At 38.6% G+C, this 23,450-nt stretch overlaps 1 protein-coding gene across 1 annotated transcript in view; it reads right to left on the bottom strand.

The window, feature by feature from the left end:
- Positions 1-23,450, bottom strand: part of LNPEP (leucyl and cystinyl aminopeptidase) — a 92,846-nt gene that overhangs the window by 47,238 nt on the left and 22,158 nt on the right. Inside the window, 3 exon segments of the mRNA NM_001105291.1 lie at positions 3,333-3,464; positions 4,763-4,901; positions 8,290-9,130. Of these exon segments, the coding sequence (NP_001098761.1) occupies positions 3,333-3,464; positions 4,763-4,901; positions 8,290-9,130 (1,112 nt within the window).

Here is a 23,450-nt window from a genome sequence, read left to right as displayed (position 1 = left end):
GATGAGAGATAAGGGTCCAATTTCATTTTTCTGCACATGATCCAGTTTTCCCAGCACCATTTATTGAAGAGACTACCCTTTCCCTACTGAGTATTCCTAGCTCCCTTGTCAAATATTAGTTGACCATAATTGCAGGGGTTTATTTCTGGGTTCTTGATTCTGTTCCACTGGCCTATGTGTCTATTTTTATATCAGCACCACATTCTCTTGATTACTATACATACTATTTTGATTACTTTATCTTTGTAGTATAGTTAGAAATCAAGAAGTGTGATACCTCCAAATTTGCTTTTTTTCTCTTTCAAGATTGCTCTAGCTATTAGAAGTCTCTAATACACATTTTAGGATTTTTTTTTCTATTTCTGTTGAACATGATATTGAAATTCTATTGCATTAAACCTTCAGACTTTTTTTTTTTTTTTTAAAAGTTTGGTAGAATTCACTAGAGACTCTGATCTGATCCTGGGCTTTGCTCTGTTGGAAAGTTTTTGATTATTAATTCAATCTCTTTTCATATTACTGATTACTCACAAAATTCAGATTTTTTTATGTCTTCATGATTCAATCTTGGTAGACTCTATGTTCCTAGGTTATCCAGTTTCTTGGGCTATAATTATTCATAGTAGGCTCTTAAAATCCTTTGTATTTCTGTGGTATCAGTGTCCCCTTTTCATTTCTGATTTTGATTTGTCTTTATTAGTCTAGCTAAAGGTTTGTCAATTTCATTTATCTTTCTAAAAAACTAGCTTAGTTTTGTGGATCTTTTCAACTCTTTTTCTGGTATCTATTTATCTTCTCTAATCTTTGTTATTCCTTTCCTTATGCTAACTTTGTGCCTAGTTTGTTCTTCTTTTTCTAGTTTCTTGAGATGTAAAATCAGGTTTATTTGAGATACTTATTTTTTCTTAATGTAGGCATTTATCACTCTAAATTTCCCTCCTATAACTACTTTTGATACATCCCATAGAAGGCATACACTACTACATTACACTATTAGAGCATTCTGAATTCTACTATATAATTACCTTTTCCAGTTGTACATTTCCTGTTCCTAATTAGTATCCTTTCATTTCAGCTGGTAAGCACTGCTTTCAGCATTTCTTCTAAGGCAGGTCTAGCAGTAATGGACTCTCTCAGCTTTTTGTCTGGAAAAGTCTCTCTCTCCTTCATTTCTGAAGGATAGCTTTGCTGGATAGATATTCTTAGTTGGCAGGTTTTTTTAAATTTTTATTTCAGTACTTTGAGTATATCATTTGATTCTCTCTTGTCTTCTAAGGTTTCTGCTGAGAAATCCACTGATAGACTTATCAGTGTTCCCTGGGAGCTCCCTTATAAGTTACAAGCTTCTTTTCTTTTGCTGCTCTTAAGAGTCTCTTTGACTTCTCACAGTTTTATTATGTATCTTGGAGAAGATCTCTTTAAGCTAAGTTTGATTGGTAACCTATGAGCTTCATGAACTTAGATATTCTATTTTCTTCCCAGATTTGGTAAGCTCTCAGCCAGTATTTAAGTAAGCTTCTGCCCTTTCTTCCCTAAGTTCTCCCTCTAGAACCCCAATAATTCACAGATTGTTTCTTCTGATGGTATCCCTCAAATCATGTGGGCTTTCTTCACTCTTTTTCATCCTTTTTTTCCTTTGTTCTCATCTAACCAAACAATATAAAATTTCTTGTCTTCTAACTTGCAAATTCTTTTTCATGTTTGATCTACTCTGCTGATGATGCTCTGTACTGCATTTTTCATTTTATTCACTGTATTTTTCAAACACAGAATTTGTTTCTTTTTTATGGTATTTCTATGTCTTTGTTACACTTCTCATTTTGTTCAGGTATTATTTCTTGATTTAATTAAATTGTCTTTCTGTGTTTTCTTGGAGCTCATAGTTTCCTTAGAACAGCTATCAATTTTGAATTCTTTATAGGGTAAATGGCAGATTTCCATGTCCTTCATAATGGTTCCTAGAAGATTACTGGATCCTTTGGTGGTATCACGTTTCCTTGAAAAATTTTTTTTTTTTTTTTTTTTGCTTTTTAGGGCCACACCCATGGCACATGGAGGTTCTCAAGTTAGGGGCCCAATCGGAGCTATAGCTGCCAGCCTACACCACAGCCACAGCCACATCAGATCTGAGCCACATCTGTGACCTAACACCACAGTTTACAGCAACACCAGATCCTTAACCCACTGAGCAAGGCCAGGGATCAAACCCACAATCTCGTGGTTCCTAGTCAGATTCATTTCCTTTGTGCCATGATATGGGAACTCCAATGTTTCCTTGATTTTTAATGTTCTTTGAATTGTTGCATTGCTGTCTTCACATCTGAAGCAGCAGTCACATTCTCCAGTCATTACTGACTGCTCTCTCCAAGGCATCCAAACTCATATTTTCTGCTCCAACAGCATGCTGGAACTTTTTGGCTGGAAATATGGACTTCCACTAAGGATCTCTTGTCCAAGCATGACTGTCTATGACAGTGTTTTTCAAAGGTCCCCAGACTGCAGCCCCAGGGGCTAGAATAATTTCATGGTCTATTACAGGGTCCCTGGCCAGGACAAAGGTATGTATGCTTAGTACTTGATGCATGAGTTGGCAAGACTCCACTCAGGTTCTTTATCATATAGTGTTGTATCCCACAACTTCCACGAAGGATCTTTGTTCCACATGAATCTTTGTCCATGTAGAGATGCCAAATTATTGTTGTTGGGGCAGGGAAGTAGTATAGAGAGGGGCAAGAATGAAGGACATCTTATTTAGTCGTGATGTTGTCATCCAATTTTAATTAATTCATATCTAAATAGTCACATAAAGCAAGCGATCACCACACTGTACAGCACAATTTTAGAGGATTTATTATACATAAATCATCTTACTGAAATTCTCTTATAGGATTCAGCAGGTTAAGAACCCAACTAGCATCCATGAGAATGTGGATTCGATCCCTAGCCTTGCTCAGTGGGTTAAGGAACTGGCATTGCTACAAGCTGCAGCAGAGTTTGCAGATGTGGCTCGGATCTAGCACTGCTGTGGCTGTGGCTGGCAGCTGCAGCTGCGAGCCCTGGGAACTTCCATATGTGCAGGCGTGGCACTAAAAAATAAAAAATTCTCTTATAAAAGTAAAATTCAAAGAAACAAAAATTGTTGATTCTTTTAGGTATTCAATTAGTAACAGTAAATAACAACTAAGCGAAAAGTATCATTTCTGGTATAAAATGTCAAGAGTTGTTATCCAAAAGCTTGTTTGCTTTCAAAAAGCAGTTATCAGAAATCATGAAAGAATTCTTCTCAATCTCCTGTGAAACAGGTTTTCAAGACAATTACCACAACAACATACCAGAGTTCCATTTACGTCCTGACTCAGGTTCTTCAACTCCCCGACAATGAAAGCAACCAGGTAAGTGCTCATCTTCACACTCTCAAAAAACTCATCCTGAACAAGTCCATCTTCCGTAATGACTGATGACTTCTATAAGCAAAAGGGAAAACAACAATTCTATAACCATGGGAATAAGTGTCAATGACAAATAAACTGAGAAACTGAAAATTCAAATAGGAAATAAGTAGTGAAGATGTTAGCATAGTTTAGTCTCTCTGCACAAGTTTCTAAACGGCATGGTCCTCAGACTCAGTCTGTTCCACCATTCTTCATCATGAGGACATACTAAGTAGAGTAAGAATCCTTAGGAAGTTTTAGTCACAAAAAACATGGCTTTAAGTAAATGTAAGTTAGGTACAGTGGCTCTGTTTTGCCCCTTGAAAACACCACCCAAACCCAAATCCTTCCTTATGACCAAGAATACTTCACTATATTGCTACAAATACATTTACACAGGAGGAGCTACAGCTGGTTAATCCCTCCAAATTACCTGAAATGGCTTCAGAAGGTACGCTGTTGATGATCACAAGAAGGCTTGGTGGGACCAAAGGGGTAAGACACTAGAGAAATCTGCAGTAGACCCAAGATGAGGAAATGTGGGCCCCCTTGCAGGATTTTCTGACCATGAATTGAAAATATGCCTTGAGATACTAGGTAAGTAAGTATTCCAGCTCTCTGAGAGAAAGATAAAGTGAAGAGTACAGCTAGGAGTGGAGCTGTTGAAGTGACATCCATGCTCAAGGACAGACCATGTCCTCTCCTCCCCACAAGGGCTGTCTCCATATTCTGTCAGATGTGGCTGCTCCTGCCCCCAAACACATGGGTTCTCAGAGGCTCCTGTCAGTCAGGAGCTCTCAGGTGTAACAAAGGGACCCCTAAGTTCTGTCAAGCATAAAAACAATTCAGCCTGGTTTCACCCTCACTGCTTCCCATGCAGAGCTCACATCCAAGAAAGATGTCCCTGCTCTTGTTAAACCTCCAGGTTACAATACTCATTTTTCAATAACCAATAAAACACCAAGGTCAGTCACGATCGAATAGTATCAAATATCACTATTTAGAATAGCAGATTCACCGTGTCTCAGGAAATATCACTGTGCTCTTTAGGAGTTCAGAGTATTAACATTTGTGGAACCTTAGTACAGAGCACACACTTCCTATTTCCTGCCCATACATTCCACATCCAGTTTTTCTCTTTCCTCAAGTACACCCCAGGCTGAATTCCCAACTGATTCCAATACATATTTTAACTTTCATTTGAGCAGTTTAAGAAAGACTGAGAATATCTTTGATTCTAATCATTCTCAACAGTACGGCAAAGAAGAATTCAAGTGTTCAAAACAAAGAGATCCACTCAAAGATTTTACATTCGAGGAACAAAACAGTACCTTAGGCATATTTGATAAAGCAGTGTATTGCTCATCCCTTACGATCCTGATGATAAATGTGGCTTTAAATGCTGGTTCATCAAAACAAGGAAAAGCAGATCTTGCTGCCAAGGGTTCAAACTGAGTTGCTGCAAAGTACCTAAAACAAATGCAAAGCCATCCAATAGTTATTGAGCACCTACTATTCAAAGCACTGCTAAGTTCTAGGGATACTAAGATAAATATCATGAAATCACAGTTAATAAAGGATATGCTATCGACCAGGGGAGGCAGAGGTTATACAACGGACAGAAATTTGTCAAGCTGCAAATCATGTCCTAACAGTGAGAACAAAGCTGTGGAAACAAAGGATAGAAAACAATTTCTGCCGAGAGGTAGAGACACTGTAAGGAAACTGGTGCCAAAATATGAAGAGGGCCTTAAAAAATGAGGAATATTTGAAAAGATATAGAAGGGAAGGGAGTACACTCTAGAAAGATAGGAAGCACAAGGAAAGACAGGGCAGTGCATGTTCAGGGACTGGGGGTGGCTGTCCAATGCGGCTGATGATTAAGCCACCAAAGAGAGGCTACAGTGGGCCAGTGAGGTCGTCAAAAAGTTTCTGATAAAAGATCAGTATGAGAGGTGGTCATCCATTGCCATTAATTATCTGTACACAATATGGCTTGATAACACTCAACTGCAAAATCACAATTTGCACTTTCATGAAGACTGAAAGAACTAGGTGTCCTAGAGTATGCTGGTTTCCTTTACTCTCTTCAGAAATGAATTACAAAACTTTCCTCTCCCTCCTATAGCACAGTGACAACACTTGAGACTTTATAAGTCCTCAATTAAAGGTGGGGGAAAAAGCATGAAGATGAGAAATGCAGATCTGCAATTATGCAGAGAAATAAAACAGACCTGCATTTGGGAAAACATCTAAACATGGCCACAGAGTAATCAGAACAAGTGTGGCCCTGGTGTGCACGTATCAGGTACCAGTCAATATGGTACAGATACAGCAACCGCTTTGGACATGACAGGCTCAAGTGATTAGGGCTTAGTTTCCACTTTTAAAAGACAAGTAGAAAAGAGTGGTGAGATTTAAAGTCAGAAGACCCCACTTCTGCAATTTAACAGTCATATGACTTCAGGCAAATCAATGACCTACATCTAATTTCTTTATTTGTTAAATGAGGCGGGAATATATCCCTTAATTACTTTATCTGCCTGCGTTGAATTACAGTTTTCAGACATCTTGAAAGGTGTAAATAATCTTCTAAACTTTTATCTTGCATCAATGTATACAAGATCATGCGGGGCATTCATTTTACTGAACCAAGTAGGTTAATGGATTTATATATTACTTAATAGCAAGGTTTCACAGACTAATTTATTTTTATAGATTTTAAAAGTACCACTTTTTAATTTTAAGAATCTGTCTTCCATTTTTCTAGCCTGTTCCACAACTCAATCCAGCCCACAGCAAGAGTCGACAAGTGAATATATCCAAAACCAACTTGTTCTACCATGCATTTATTCTTCCCATTATACACAGGCAGGTACAAAAGAATCCAAGGGCAATAATCTGATTGGAAGAGATGACTAGGGGACTTGACTTCAAGGTTTGTTTGCATACCAAGAACATCGTTTTTGATGTATACCCTATAAGCCCTCCAGATGATGGACATTATTGAAAAAGTAAAGCCAAGAAGCCCCAATCTACCATTGCAATTATAAATTTATTTTTCATATCAGATCTCATGGCAAGAGCCAACATGCCATTTATTTTAAAAGTATTACATTAAGGGGAAAAAGAAAAATTACTTATCTGAATAGGACTGCAGATCTTCCTTTGTCTCTTTCTCTACTCTAGAAGCATGGAAAATCTTAGGATAGATTTAAAATATTCATTCCTATTTTTCTCTTTCTCTTTTTTTTTTTTTGTCCTTTTTAGGACCACACCTGTGGCCTATGGAGGTTCCCAGGCTGGGGGTCTAATCGGAGCTGTTGCTGCTGGCCTATGTCAGAGCCACAGCAACACCAGATCCGAGCCGTGTCTGTGACCTACACCACAGCTCACGGCAACGCTGGATCCTCAACCCACGGAGTGAGGCCATAGACGGAACCCGCAACCCCATGGTTCCTAGTTGGATTCGTTTCCACTGTGCCACGATGGGAACTCCCCTATTTTTCTCAATACACCAATATACACTAGCCAAATGGCCATCATCAGTAATTCACATACTGGCTTACAAAGGAATATGAGAGAATGCTCCAATGCATTAAGACGATCTGACAAGGGCTTTGTACACGTAAGAGAACTGACAGGATTGCTACTTAATAACCCATATGAACTGTGCACTGCATCTTTCCAGAAATCCAACTTGTATCTATGAATGCTAAGACTTAAGTACAAAATACATAGCCTAAATAGGGAGTTGAATTATGTTTTTAAGTCACTTTTTGAAATTAAGTTTCTCCTAGATTTCTTTTTTTTAAAATTTCCATCAGACAGCATTCCCATCACGGCTCAGTGCTAATGAACCTAACTAGGATCCATGAGTAAGCAGGTTTGATCCCTGACCTCAGTCAGTAGGTCGAGGATCTGGTGTTGCCACAAGCTGTGGTGTAGGTCACAGACGTGTCTCAGATCCCATGTTGCTGTGGCTGTGCCGTAGGCTGGCAGCTGTAGCTGTGATTAGACTCCTAGCCTGGGGAATTCCTTATGCTATGGGTGTGACCCTAAAAAGCAATGAAATAAAATAAAATTTGCATCAGAAATCCAAAACAGAGAGTTCCCATTGTGGCGCAGCAGAAATGAATCCGACTAGTATCCATGAGGATGTGGGTTTGATCTCTGGCCTTGCTCAGTGTGTCGGGGATCCAGGGATGTGGTGGCTATGGTGTTAGGCACGCAGCTGTAGCTCCTATTTGACTCCTACTCTGGGAACTTTCATATGCTGCTAGTGCGGCCTAAAAAGCAAAAATAATAATAATAAAATAAAATAAAGAAATTCAAAACAGAGTGGCATTAAAAAAAACCCCAGGAAATAATAGGGATACTAAGGATGATATATGTATGTATACACTACTTCATACTTTCTCTATTTCAATAAGCACCTCCTAAAGTTTTACATAATACAAAATTAAGTCTTAAAAAATAATCCCTATTTTTGTTTACTCTGCTTCCCACAGAGATCTTGCAAGGTGGATAGAAAACTGGATTCATTTAATAATATCTGAAAAGCTCGAGATAACTTGATTTTTTGTGATAGACAATGTAACTGATATAATCTTTATCCATTTCCTTCCGTCAGCATGTTCCTAGCCCCACCATGACATACGTTATATATGATACATGCTCAAGGCTTGGGCTAAGAGAGAAATAGTGTACTCTTTCAAGATACCATTCCACTACTTTTCACATAACCTCTTAAATTTAAAAAGAATTGCAGTTACTGTCTCTGGTGTGGGCAAAGGGATCCATACCACAGAAATCGTCACAAAGCAAAGAAGAAGAATCATTTAGGAGGGCTACATACTTTTTCTGATTATTTTCATCTGTGTAGGAGATGCCATAAAACCCATAGTAAGAACTAGATATATTGGACGAATACTCTATCTTCAAGGTGTAATTGTGTCCTTCAAGAAGGGCCTCGGGGGCAACAATGGCAATCTGTTCATGAAATGGATATTCCAGGACCTCGACCTGTTTTTCTTGGCTTGAAACTGCTGACACAAAGGTCACTCTTGAAATATTATGGCCTGTGCTGTGAAGAATGATATTCCATGTGGCCTGAAGAGCTTGAAGTGAAATCGTCACAGAACCCTTGAATGTCATCGAGGTTAGGTTTGGGTGGAGGTTAAGTTCATAGCGTACTGGCATGATGGCAGTGGGAAGCCTGACTTGTGCCCATGGAAACAACTTCCCATTTGTTGCAAGTGGCTGAATTAGTCCCAGTGATTGGTTTTTTTTATGGCAGCCTTCTTTGGTAAAGGTACATCTGGGCAGTAGATAAATCACCATGATTACAGAAACGGCAACCACAATGACAAAAGCACAGACCACCATGGTCCTCACAGAGGGTACTGAACAAGTCCCATCTGAGTTCTGCCTGTAACCAGTTGCACTGTTCCGAAGGCCTGAGCTTCTGTTCATGAAGGACATGCCCAGCAGCTTCGCAGAAGACTCATAATCTTCTTCGTCCTCATCCATCTCATGCTCACCAAGGCCCCGCACCAGCAGTCGTGAACCCCGGGGCTCATACTCTACCTCATCAGGCTCTAGAGGATGTAAACAAGGCTCTTTGGCTAAATCCACCACATCTGGTTCTTCCTCAAACATGCTGTTTTCAATCATATTCCTGGGGAGCTGAAGCCGATCTAAAAAACCAAAACATAAGGACCAGGCTCAGAGTTATAAATAATAATAATAATAATAATAATAATAATAAAATGTCTATTAGCAAGACCACATTTAACCTAAGAATTTTCCTTTTTAATCACTAAGACTTATTTCCATCCCAGAGCCACTGAATTAAATAAGACACATAATTTTCTTGGATCACCTATTAAAAACTCAAGCAAAGATAAGAGTATATCATGTCATGAAACAAGAAAGCTGAATAAACAGGCTAGTATTAAAAAATGCAGCTGAGATTAAATACTAGTTTCCTTAATATACTCCTTAATAACAACCTGGGCACTTGTCCTGAGCTTCAGGGGACCCTGCTTGGCAGGTCTCTGGCTGGGCTGGGCTGTGTTGATCCCACACAGAGTGAGGAGACTTACTCACAGTCCACGTCCCTCTTCTGCAGTCTGGGCACCAGAACCCTCAGAATTCCTGCCTAAAAGTCTCAAGACTCCTTCTAGGATCTTGATAGGTCTCTTCTCTGAGTCCCAGCTCCCTAGGGAGGACGGCACCTAGAATTCCCATTTACAGTCTTAAATGATGGCTAAGCAACAGCCTGGGTTACTTCTTCCCCTGTGGAAAAGGGATGTTCCTGTCCCACAGCAAACTACAAGTGGCTAATTACGTAGGGAATTTCCATAATCAAGAAATAATAAGAGTTTCTGCTGTGGTGCAGTAGGTTAGGAATCTGGCTGCAGTGGCTTGGGTTGCTGCAGAGGCATAGGTTCTATCCTAGCCTGGAGCAGCCAGTTAAAGGACCCAGCATTGCTGCAGTGGCTGCAGAGGTCACAACCCTGGCTTGGATTCAATCCCTGACCTGGGAACTTCCATATGCCCTGGGTGTGGCCACTTAAAAAATATTAATAAAAAATAAGACAAAAGAACTATAAAAATCCAATGAAAGTACAATCTAACCTGTCTTTTCATGCATTCATAAGTACCACAGATTCCCCTCTGTAATAACCATATCATACACCATGAGTGTAAATGGATTTGGGGCAGGGTAGTGGTTTTTAAAGCAACAACAAAAAAACCTGGACTCTCCAACTTGCCAAGAATCACCAAGAAAAAAAAAAGACTCCAAAAGCAGAGGGGGAGTTCCCATCATGGAACAGTGGTTAACGAATCTGACTAGGAACCATGAGGTTGCAGGTTTGACCCCTGGCCTTGCTCAGTGGGTTAAGGATCCGCCATTGCCATGAGCTGTGGTGTAGGTCACAGACGCAGCTCAGATCCTGCATTGCTGTGGCTATGGTGTAGGCCGGCAGCTATAGCTCCGATTAGACCCCTAGCCTAGAAACCTCCATATGCCATGAGTGTGGCTCTTAAAAGAAAAAAAAAAAAAAAGCAGAGGAGTAAATAATCATGTATAGATCAATAATTCTTAGGGCTAGGTCTAAAGTTTGATAACTGAAACCCCCATTAACCTTTCCCTACAAGGTACTTTATACATACAACTTCTAAGCCTCATAATAATCCTGTAAAATGGCAAGAACATAACAATTTCAGACATGAGAAAACAAACAAAAAAAATAACCAGGAGTTAATTTTTCTTCACAAAGTCAGTTATTTAGTCATAAAATTGATACCAGAGCTCAGGTCTAAAAATCCGATTCCAAATTTTAGATTCTCTCCATTATTATATTGCATCCCCCTACTCGACTAACTCAAAAGGATGAAAGCTGGTACCTCAATTATTTCTTTTGTACTTGGCAATAAAGTTGCTCAGAGTATTATTTCACCATGAGCAGGGGAAAACCTACATAAAATTAATACCTAGCTTAACAGAAATGCTATGTGTTTAGTGCCTCAATAAATACTAAGTAAACAGTGGCAACACATAACCCATGAAACAAAGTACCACTAAGCAGTACGATAGACTTTAGCATCTTACTACTCTCATTGTGGGCTACAGACCAGAGTATCTGCATCATACAGCTGCTTTTTAGAAGGGCAGATTCTCAAGGCCCTTGCCTGAATTTGAATTTTGACAAATCCTCAGGAGATTTATGCACACGTAGTGTGAGAAGCACTGGTCCAAGCCTTCCATGGTTAGGTCCCGGGCAGCACTGGGCAATGCATTCCTGCGTATGCTCTGCCACCCCACACTGCTCACTATTCTGAGACAAGCCAGGCTGCTCTTCTATGTCATCTTCCACAGGTCTATTCTCCTCTCTGTTCCCTTTGCATGCAAGGTCCTCATTTCTCCCACCCCGTCCACCTGGTGAACACTTGTGATTCCGTAACTCATCTTAACTTGCTATAGTGCAAATTAATAAAAGTTATTTTCTTTTTGTTTCCCCTTTCTCTTTATTGCCTTTCAGAAAGTACACTTTCATGTCACATCCTCCCACTCCTTTCTGCTTTGGCGAGCACAGAGACTCCAATGAGTTTGCCTTTTCCTACCTCCTCTCCATCTAAAATTCATAAAAGCTATGCTGCTTTACAAGTTTTCTTTGAAGAAAACTTTTAATCACTTCCTGGGTGTATGGGTTTGGCAATATGCCATTTATCCATCTCCTATGAATGCTAGCTTTGGGAATTTAATCTCCTAAACATCCTATAGTGCCCCACCCTCTTGTGACATAATTTTGTTTTGTTTTGATAGTTAATTATGTTTGGGGGTCATATACTTCATTAATAGGGCAAATTCTGTTGTAATTAAACTTAAAACTTTTTTTTTGAACACTTAGTGGTTAGAACTTTTCTGTGGTAGTTTTTAAGTATCTGGCACAGTGCTGTAGATTAGTTGCTTAACTTGCTTTTTCATTTTAAAACATCTGAAAGGCCTTTCTGACTTTTTTTACCTCATATGGGAAGGTTATGTTCTCTTAGCCATTTGCCCACTGTTCTATTCCATGTCAGAGCTGATAGACAACTACGGGGTCTCAGCAGTATGGTTTTATTTAATAAATTTCTAAAGTAACTCTAGGTATACACTCAGCTTAATATTAGGAGCATTCCCATACCTGAATTCTACCCCCTTCAAACTTTGTTTCTCTGTTTTTGATTCCTCAGCTGTGCCCTTTTAAAGCCAAGAGGTATTCTACAGTCTGACCATTTTAGCATCTCCTGTCTGCACTTCATTAATTTCCAATCTTCTGACTAGGGTTTAGTCAGATGCCTACCAACATGCAAGTAACTTAATTATTTATCACCTAGTCAGGTTGATACCTATGTAGAACTTTAATTTTTCAGAAATGGAGCACACATCTGCTGTATTGTGCTGCACATAAGAAGCAAACTTTCATACATGTGTACAATCATATCAAGTAAAAAATATCGAACCAGGGGAAAACGCTTTTTTACAAGTAGTTCATGAAGACTGTACCTCAAGTCTATTTAAGAAATTTTGCTTTGGATTCTTAAGTGAGTACACTTTGATCTCACCATTAAATTTTAATGCAACATATGACTACCCTTTGCTCTAAAGGGATTTATTTGCATTGAAAGAAGGGATTCTAAAGAAACAGGAAATTTTCTAAAACCTCTTAAATCCACACATACAAGCTAACTATAAGCCCAAAGCAAAGAATGTCCTAGTTGAAATATTTCAGTTTTAAATAACATAGGCCCATGTGGTTATAATCTAAGAAAACTGAAGACATTTCTTTTCATCACATATTATGAACTGGTTCTCCTTGATGTTGTCTGGGGACCAGTGCCAAGCTGTAAACTGTTCGCTACCTGTCTGGGACAGGATACAAGTAGAAAAATGGTATTTAAAAACCTTTATAGCAAATTGACAGTGATGTTATATCTATTAAATTTAATAATTTTTAAAATGGAGCTAATGTTTTTGTTGTTGTTGTTTGTTTGTTTGTTTTGTCTTTTTGTCTTTTCTAAGGCCGCTCCCTCGGCATATGGAGATTCCCAGGCTAGGGGTCTAATCGGAGCTACAGCTGCTGGCCTAACACAGCCACAGCCACAGCAACTTGGGATCCAAGCCGTGTCTGCAACCTACACCACAGCTCACGGCAACGCCAGATCCTAAACCCACAGAGCGAGGCCAGGTATTGAAGCCTGCAACCTCATCATTCCTAGTCAGATTCGTTAACCACTGAGCCATGGCGGGAACTCCCTTACATGCCTTTTTTCATTTCAGTTTTCCAATGATTCAGTTTTTATATGCTACAAAATGTCTGCAACAGATTTAAAATTAAAAAACAAGGAACCTAATTATTCAGCTCAGAAAAATGAGAAGCAATGGTAATCCAGGTCGATAAAAAGGTAACAATTACGATGGCAGCAGTGAAAGTGAAAAGGAGGGAATGATTACAAGTCACACTAAAGAGTGAGAATTCACTGGAACCGATGCTTTGTTGGGCTGGACGGCCTGTAGCATGGAGAGAGAGGGAAGTGTGTCAATTCCCTATGCATATTCTGGCTTGGATAACTGGAAGAAGGAATGCCATTCCCTGAGATAAGAATATAGGTTTCACATTCTCCCCCTTGTTTTGTGGGGGTGGGGGCTGAGAATGGTGTTATGAGATGGCATTTGATATAAGACGTGATATATTTACTGTACCTGTCAGACAGGCAGGTGGAGATGTTTGATTAATAGCACACTATTAAAAGCCTAACTTTAGACAGAGGTTCAAATCCTGGCTCTTCCACTGACTTCTTGCTCTCAAACAGATTATCAAACACCCCTTAGCTTCAATTTCTTCATCTACGAACATGGAAAACATTACTATCTTGTAAGGATATAAGGGTTATGTTATGTGGGTCTGGACTCAAAAGCAGGATCTGGGTAGAAGATTCCGACTTCAGAACCAGCAGGGTATACGTGATAATTAAAACCTTGCAGATAGGTGAGACTACTGAAAGGGAAGTCAAGTCAGAGTCAGAGGGCATCAACATTTAAGGGTGGGGCGGTAAAGGAGACGAGGGAGAATGTACTAGAGGTGGGAAAATCAGGATAATAGAAAGCAGAGGAAGGGTTTCATGAAGAAGGGAGTGGTCAGTGTTAAATGTCCTGGAAAAGCCAAGTACAATGAATCCTAGAGAGGTCCCTAGATTTGGCAACCAGAGAACCAGTGACTTTTACGAGATGCTTTCAGTGGAGTAGTGGGAGTGGAAGGCTGATTTTGGTGGTCAAAAGAAAAAATGAAAAGTTAACAAGACAAGTGTGGGTATTCTTTCAAGGTACGTAACCTGTGTACCAAGAAAAATCAGTGGGTCAAATTAAAAGAAACTATGAATTAAATCTCTGTTTCTGTTGTATGTGTTTAAGATAGGACTAACTTAAGCATGCATTTCTGTGAGGAAGGAAAAGCAAAGAAGAACAAAATGTGAAGGTGGAGTAGACAAAAGGAGTGATATTCCAGATGCACAGGAAGACATCACAAGAGCTCCAGCAGGGAGATTAACCTGGATGGGGGCTGGGCAAGCTGGGCACTCTCCTCCTCCAACCCTGCAGGACAGGATGTGGGGTCCAGGAGAAGTGTGTGTTCCGGAGGCAAAGCTGAGGGTGTGAACTGCAGAGAATCTCCATGTTCTCTGTGACCCAGGAGGCAAGGCTGTGTGCCCAGAGCCAGAAGCAGTTGTGGAGAAGACATAGGAGTCTTGAGGAAACAAAGAAAAAAACAGATGTTATGAAAGGGGACCAGGGAGGGGTGACCCCAGGACAAAGCTTGGTTGAGAGTTCAGTAAGCCTACCAGAATTTGTCATACCTCTGGTCTCATTAATGTCTTTAGAGTTCTTAGTCTAAAAGCAGAGAAAGCACATTAGATGTATTTTACCAGCGTCACAAATCAAAAATCAAAAAAAAAAAAAAAAAAAAAAAAGCAGAGAAACAGATGGTTACTCCAGGGTTAAACATGTTCGGAGGATGTGGTGAGAAGCTAAGGGGAAAATGCACAGAAGGTGGTTGCTACACAGTAACTGATTAACTAAGGAGGGGTTCGATTTAGAAAACAGGGCAGAATGTAAAACTATGGCAAACAATATGGTGAGCATCTTAAACTGCTATCATATTTTCTGAGAAAACAAAATGATATGTGATTCATGTTCAAATCAACAAGCCAAAACAACTTTAAAAGAATAAGCCTAAGCTATATAAGGCTTCTTGGGCAGATAAGAGAATTGCTATATTCAATTAGGTACCACAGCAACTTGCTAGCCCTAACAATAAAGGATTATTCTTTTTCTGAGGCCCTATGGCATATCTAAATAGTGCCAAAAGTTCTATGCATGAAATGGCACTTATAGATTCTAGATCATTTCCAAATGGAAACTTTACCAAATTTCTGAGGTGATGGCTAATTACCAAATAAAGTAACTATTTCTCTAATGAATAATCTTCTTTCATCAAAAGATTTTATTTTAAAGAAGTTAAAAAGAAAGCTGAAAGATTAGCATTTATAAGCAATAAAAGGGGATTTTTCTATAAAGGTCTAATCTGACAAAACATTACCCAATGGCCAACCCCCTCTTCTCCCAACACACACAATCAAAGAAAACCTCTTCCTATTAACCCTGATGCCCATGCTAATTTAGATATACCATCTCACAGAATCTGAAGGGCAGTCATTAACAGTGACTAAGTTTTGAAGAAGTTTTAAGTAGTACCTTTCCCTGACACATCCTGTTTGCTTACCACTCAGTGTGTAAACAGTGTCATAAAATGCTAACATAGAAAGTCCTGCATACGTTTCCTACTTTTACCACTAACAATTGTGCTTTTCCACAAACCATGTTTAATTTTCCAGTTGACAAGTCCAAGGTCATAACCCAGAAAGTGGGATCCAAGTAAGGTCTTTCTTTCTTCCATTCCCCTCCCCTGACTTTGTCTCCCTTGTAAAGAGAGAAGTGAGTGGATAATTGGAGGTGGGAGGTGGGAAGATCAGAGAGAAATGGTTCCATTCATGGACACCTATTTAGTTTTAAGGGAGACTAAGATTTATTTTTCCCTTTCAAGCTACCCCTAATGTTCACTTCAATACATACAAAAATGCAGTGGGAGACTTCTACTTCCAATATGACAGAGTAATTGGTACCAGACTTTTCCTCCTCTCATAAACAACTACTAAAATGGACAAAATGATGCAATTACTTTCTGGTGCTGGCTAAGAGACAGGGCAGGAAAGGGTGAGCCCACATTTGCTGTAATACTCTCTGCTTTGGAATATTATCCTAACTGTAGCAAAGCAAGCTGGAGTCCAAGGAGAGCAGGGCTGGAAGACAGAGACAGGGTACTGGGAAGAGGGGACCATGGAAGTTTCTATGAAGGTTTCCTGAAAGTCCTTAACCAATGCAGAACATATAACTATGTAGGGCTTACAAAAGCATGGCTGTATTAAGGTTAATATGGAATAGAAATACTAGCAGTCAAAAGGCTTAAGGGAAACAAAGACAGTCTAATGCAGCCTCCACAAAGAGAACTCATTAACACTCTGAGCATCAAACACTGGAAAGACTTTAAAAACATCCTGTAATAAGGCCTATAGACCCACAGTGACAAGGTCTAAAACCAAGCCCTAATAACATTCATAGTAGAAACAGAATCTGGAGGATGAGTCTTGCTAAGTTACAGGGGTCTGAGAAAAACTTTGAGCTTTCCACAAATCTGCCATAGCAAAATACAAAGCTAAGCCTAAACCAGGTGATCAGCCAGTAACTAAACTGCCTACTAAATAAAAATCAGCACTCTACAGAGCAATTTTTTTAAAAAAATTCAGTATCTAAAGTAGGTAAAAGCTTTGGAGCAGCTATTATAAATACATCTCAAAAAGCAGAGGAAAATGGATTTAAAAACAACAACAGAGGAGAATTATGAACAGATGGGGAATCTCAGCAGAAAAACGGAAACTAAAAAAAGAACCAAACGAAGGAAAAAAAAAGGAAATTCTAGGACTGAAAGGTTCATTAACTAAAATGAAAAAGACACTAAATGGACTAAATAGTGGATGGAGATAACAGAAGAAAGACTCTATGAACTTGAAAGATCACCCCCAAATACCAATTTGAGGATTAAAAAGAAAAAAAGAGTTGAATAAAAATGAACACAGCATCAGGGATGTGTGGGCCAGAATGATATGTTCTAACACATTTGTAATAGTAGCCCCATGAGAAAAAAGCAGAAAAAATAGTTGAAGAAATAATAATTATAACTTTATTAAGTTTGATGGAAACACTATTCACCAGATCCAAAAAGCTCATCAAAATCCAAAGATAGGAGTTCCCGCTGTGATGCAGTGGGTTAAGAATCTGACTTCAGTGGCTTGGGTCTCTGCAAAGGTGCAGATTTGATCCCCTGCCTGGCACAGTGGGTTAAAAGATCCATCAATGCCATAGCTGCAGCATAGGTCGCAGCTGGGGCTTACATTCAATCCCTGACCCAGGAAATTCCATATGCTATGAGTGAACCCACAAAAAAAAAAAAAAAAAAAAAAATCAAAAGACAGAAAAAATCATTTACGGCTTCATCATGGTCAAACTACTGAAAACCAAAGATAAAGAAAAAATCTTTAAAGGAGCCTGAAAACACATGTTATATACAGGAGAAAAATAAAGCAAAGAACACTAACTTATTACAACAAGGGGGGGCTATAAGATGGAAGAACAACATTTTTAAGGGGCTGGAAGAAAAAAAAAATGTCAATCCAGAATTCTATAACCAGTGAAAAATACTTCAAAAACAAGATAAACATATTTTCAAATACATGAAAGCTGACAAAGTTCTTCTCAAAGAGATGTGCACTACAAGAAATTATTTTAAAAAAGGTTCTTCAGGAGTTCCTATTGTGGCTCAGCAGAAACGAATCTGACTAGGAACCATGAGGATGTAGGTTTGATCCCTGGCCTCGATGAGTGGGTTAAGGATCTGGCTATGACCTGTGGCGTAGGTCGCAGACAGGGCTCAGATCTGGTGTTGCTGTGGCTGTAGCATACACTGGTGGCTACAGCTCTGATTCGACCCCTAGCCTGGGAACGTCCATATGATGCCAGTGTGGCCCTGAAAATAAATAAATAAACAATAAACAAATAAATAAATAAATAAATAAGTTTCTTCAGGGTGGATGGAAATGATAACATATAAAAACTCAGATCTTCAGGAAGGAAAGGATAGAAAAAAGGATGAATAAGTTTTTTAAAAATAAAATCCTTTGGTTTTTATTCTTAGTTTCCTTAATAGACTGTTTTAAAACTATCTGCTTAAAACAAGAATAACATGGGAGAAGTTTTGAACATGTATGGAAATGGAAGATATGACAATAAGAACATGAAAAATGGAGAGGCTGAATGAGAATTAAATTTGTGAACTGAGAAGAAAAATGGACATGTCAAGTGAGGAGTAGGAAGTGTGAAATAGCAAGTGTGAAAGGTCAGGTGTAAAATGTGAAGTGGTACAATTCTGACTATAAACAGGCTTTAATAAGGCAAGGTTGCATATTATTAGCGCCAGAATAATCAATGAGAAGTAATTTAAAACATGCATAGCCAAGAAAATAATGGAGTAAATAAAATGAAATATTAAAGAATAGCTAATTAACCCAGAAGAAGACATTGGAAGAGAACAGGAACAAAAAACAAAAAGGACAAATGAAAACAATGGCAAAATGGTAGACTTAAACCCAACCACATAAATAATTACATGAAATGTAAGTGGACGAAACATGCCAACCAAAAGGCAGAAACTGTCACACTTGTATTTTAAGAAAAAGCAAGACTCAACCATACACTGTCTATAAGAAACCTTTAAAATTTAAAGATCCAAATAGGTTAACAAAGTGAATGAAATTTAAAGGAGAAATTCATCAGGATAAGATACCGGTCCTAAATATGTATGTACCTTATAACAAAGCTTCAAAGTTCATGACAATGGAAAAACTCAAGAGAGAAATAGAAACATCAACAACCATAACTGAAGAGCTTACTATCTTTCTCTTCATAATTGATAGAACAAGTAGACAACAAATAAGTAAAATGATAAAAAACTTAAAAGAAGAGTTCCCACTGTGGCTCAGGGGAAACGAACCTGACTAGTATCCATGAAGACAAAGGTTCTACCCCTGACCTCACTCAGTGGGTTAGGGATCCCACGTTGCTGTGGCTGTGATGTAGGCTGGCAGCTGCAGCTCTGATTTGACCCCTAGCCTGGGAACCTCCATATGACGCAGATGCGGCCCTAAAAAGACCAAAAAAAAAACAAAAAAAAACAAAACATAAAAGCTATCAACCAAGTTGGCCCAATTAACATTAATAGAACATTACATCAAACAACTACAGAATAAATATGGATCATTCACCAGGATGGACCATATCATGGGCCATAAAATAAATCTCAATAACCTTCAAAAGACTGAAATAGTCTTTTTTGAGATTATGTTCTCTAATCACAATGGAAACAACTAAAGCTCCGTAACAGCACATCTAGGCAATCTCTAGACATCTGGAAAACAGAAAATAAGCTTCTAAATCATCCATGAGTCAAAGAATAAACCACAAGGAATTTAGAAAATACTTGAAATAAATAATAAAAACACAGCATATCAAAAGTTGAGGGAAATTTACTGCTTTAAATACCTATATTTAAAAAGGGTTTAAAAAGCCTAAGTTTCCACCCTAAGAAGCTATGAAAGAATAGCAAATTAAGCCTAAGTAAGAAGGAGAAATACCAAAGAGCAGGGCAGAAAACAGAGAAACTATTGACAATTAAACAAAACATGCGGCTAGAGGTCAAGAAAACAGTGTTATTGGCTCTAATTCACAGCCTCTTAGAAACTGGCCTGAAAATCCACATGTATCAAGGCCTGGTGGATCTCCAAGACCAAATTTTCACTTCTCGAAAGTCTAGTTAGGTTCCTTACAGAGACAGATCAGAACTGGGTCCTGAGCTGGAGACAGCCTCTTTAATAAGCCCAACAGTCTCACATCTAACCCTCTTTAAAGAAGATTTGGCAAATACAAAATCATGTAGCCAGTGATACACTACTTACACCCAAATTTAGAAAATACATATGTTCTCCTCCTCCTTTTAAGTTAAAAGAACTAGGGTTTTTTTTGTTTTGTTTTGTTTTGTTTTTTTGAGTATCCAAGTACTTAAAATGGTTTAGAGAGCTACTATTTAAGGAAAATGCTTAGGATCCCTTCAAAAGCAAAAAAGCATTCTTATGCAAAAAACTATACCTAACTCATCTATTTCTGTATTTAGATTTTTTGTATATTTTTTATTTTAAAGGGAAACCCTCTTTTTTTTTTTTTTTTTTTTTTTTTTTGCCACAGCCACGGCTTGTGGAAGTTCCTGGGCCAGGGATCAAACCCACACCACAGCAGCAAGCCAAGCCACTGCAGTGACAATGCTGGATCCTTAACCCACTGTGACTCAAGGGACCTCCAGGAAACCCCTTCTAAGTTTCCACTTAAAATTTTACCTAAATGCTTCTCAATAGGAAAATGCAAAAGAAAAAAAAAAAAAGGCCTCATTTTTAAGCATTTGATTTAAAGTATTTTATTTAAGGTTATCACAACTCTGAGCCTCATTATACAGAAATACAACCATCCTGCAGTAGTTCAGGTCATAGTTATATGAAAAGGATCTTCATAGCTAGCACCTTTATTCCAAATCTTAGTGACCCAATGGCCAAACCTATATATAAACCAAGTCGATCTCTGGCTCTAAACCATGTTTCCACAGATCCTGAAACCACGCACAGTCACCATGTATAGTGCCTGCTCTGCCTCTGACTGATACATGAGACCATCACAAGTTGCAAACATCTCAATTTCTCACAAGCATGCATGGCTGGCGTGGTCACTTCATCTTTTTTTGTGCCCGTATTTTGCCGTTTTCACCCCCCCCTCAGCCCAAAGGCCTCTTTTTTCTTCCTCTTTGATACAACAGTCCAATATAATTTTCTTTTTTTTTCACCTTTTAAAAATCAATTCAGCTATTACAGGAATAAATGTCCTACTCTGACCCATTCCACTACTCTCTCTAGCATAGCACTCCATAAAAATAAAGATACCTCAGTGTTCTCTTAGGATGAAAACGTTAGAAGGATTGCCATAATAAAATGCTTAAATGGGTTCTGAGAAAATAACCCAGTGAGACTTGAACGATACTACTTTACCCCTCTACGGTAACTCTTTGGCCAAGTTATGAAAAGAAACTTGATTTATAGTAAACGTGACATTATCTAAAGTAATCCTGCCAACTTGGAAGATTATCCAGTACAGGCTTGCTTCTTAGTAGCCACTGTCCACAGAGTTGTATTTATAATTAGACTGTGCAGTGTTAATTATGCTGGCTGCCCTGCCAACGTTCTACAGAGACTTCAGGGAGAGATCAAAACAATCATTCCCGAATTATGAGTCACCACACCCTCTCCAACTACACTGGCAGCCTCTCAAACCTAGAAAATGGAAGCTGTGCACACTACATGCTTATGTAGCCTCTCACATTTAGGATGAAATAGTAAGTTTCAAAGCCTGCCCCATACACTTTCTATAATATATTTTAATGCCTGGTAACTTTTTGCTTATTAAAGAGCTGCAGGTTGAGGAAGAGAAGGTTTAGAAAAATTTCAAGGCCTGATTTATCCTACAGAGAGGAGAATTTCTGCATAAGTAAACTATAATTTATAATTTTGCTTCACACATTGATAATTGCTCCAGGGAGGGGCTCTTATTTCATTCCACTTTGTACACCTGGTGCCATTCCCTGGGGCCTTTCCTAGCAGAGAAGAAGCCTGCAATAAATGTTGGAATCAAAGTAACAATACTCAACACATTAAAAGGAAGCATTAATCAATGAAAATTATATCCATGTCTGCACATAAACTCTTTGAGAGTTGAACCCTGGTTTACTGAAAGCTGGAATAAGAAAGGCTTAGTATGCTAGCTAGGAGGTTAAGGATGTTCTTCTCACACCCATTGCAGGGCTGCGCTTAGCAGTACTCATTGATTATGAGCTCAGAGTTACTGCAGTTCTTTTTTACTGGACACTGATTCTTCAGACTACATTTCCTCTTCTTTCCTCAAAGCCAGCATATAATTTAAATCAATTACGGTTTAGGAGGCAAAGAGTACACTGAGGAGAAACTGGGGGTCTGAGCTCTGGCTCCAACACTTAGTAGGTATTGGAGTGTCAGTTTCCTCACTGTTAAAATGTGAACAGTAACTGCTCTGTCTGCTTAGATTATCATAGGGGTCAATTAAGATAAGTGGGTCACAACACTTTGCAAATTATTTAGTGCTGCATTAATAGTTTACCGATAACGTAGTACATAATTAGGGTAGAAATCTGAATATCGAAGCAAATAAACTTATCTTCTACTTTTCAGCCAAGCACATTAGTATTTCTCTTTAAGATACCTTAGTGCAATTTCCCCCCTCACATCTTATCATAAATTATGATGATTACATATCACTCCCAGCACATATCAGCAAATAAATTCATAAAATGAGTCTAGAAACCTCATTTTGTCTTCTGTGCCATAAATATCAAATGACAGCATAAGCACCAACTCTGGTCTCTTAATTAATGTCTTTTTGGATCATCAACAACATTGACCATGGAGGACTGCAGCCAATGTGGAACAAGATGACTTTAGATAATTCTATCTGATTCACAGAGATTTCAATACACAGGTTTTGTGTTTTAAGTCATTTGACTTCTAAGACACTTATCAAACAGCTGCCTTGATTGTAAAGATGCTACATTTTTTTCCCCAAAATATTCCTAGGGATTAAGTGTGTCTCAGGACCACTCTCATTTGCTCACAATAAAACTCAGATATTCAATGACAGCTACAATTTGTAAGAAGGCAACTAAAACTTACATGATGCTCAACATTTTCTGGCCGAAATAACCTAAAAGGCAGCATCACACAGACACTGATTTTACTTTCCCAAACTAAAACGTTCAGTCAATAAATTTTCTACCATCTTCAAATTCTACACTGTGCATTATGTTTATTGAGTCTAATCACAGCTGCTATTTTCTGCGCAGTTTAGTAGTCCTATGAGCAAAATTCAACACTTCAGTGCTGGAGGGAAGGAGCAAAGATGATGAACTACATGTTGGTTTAATGCTGCAGCTATGAAGTACTTTTTATTTTATTTATTTTTTATTTTTATTTTTTGGCCATACCCACAGCATACAGAAGTTCCTGGGCCGGGACTGAATCCGAACTGCAGCTGTGACCTATGCCACAGCAACTCCGGATCTTTAACCCACTCTGTCACAGCGGAACTCCTGAAGTATATTATTTGAATCATCTATCAAGAAGAACATTTAGGATGAAATGGAGGCACTCTGCTAGAGAGCACCAATCACCAAGGAG

This window comes from Sus scrofa, chromosome 2, assembly GCF_054392235.1.
Source record: "Sus scrofa isolate SSC_HxYL_T2T_F1_AM1 chromosome 2, Sscrofa_HxYL_maternal_Yorkshire_Landrace_v2.0, whole genome shotgun sequence".
NCBI lineage: Eukaryota > Metazoa > Chordata > Mammalia > Artiodactyla > Suidae > Sus > Sus scrofa.
Note: the sequence above shows the minus strand (reverse complement) of the source record. Positions and strands in the feature narration are given on the sequence as shown.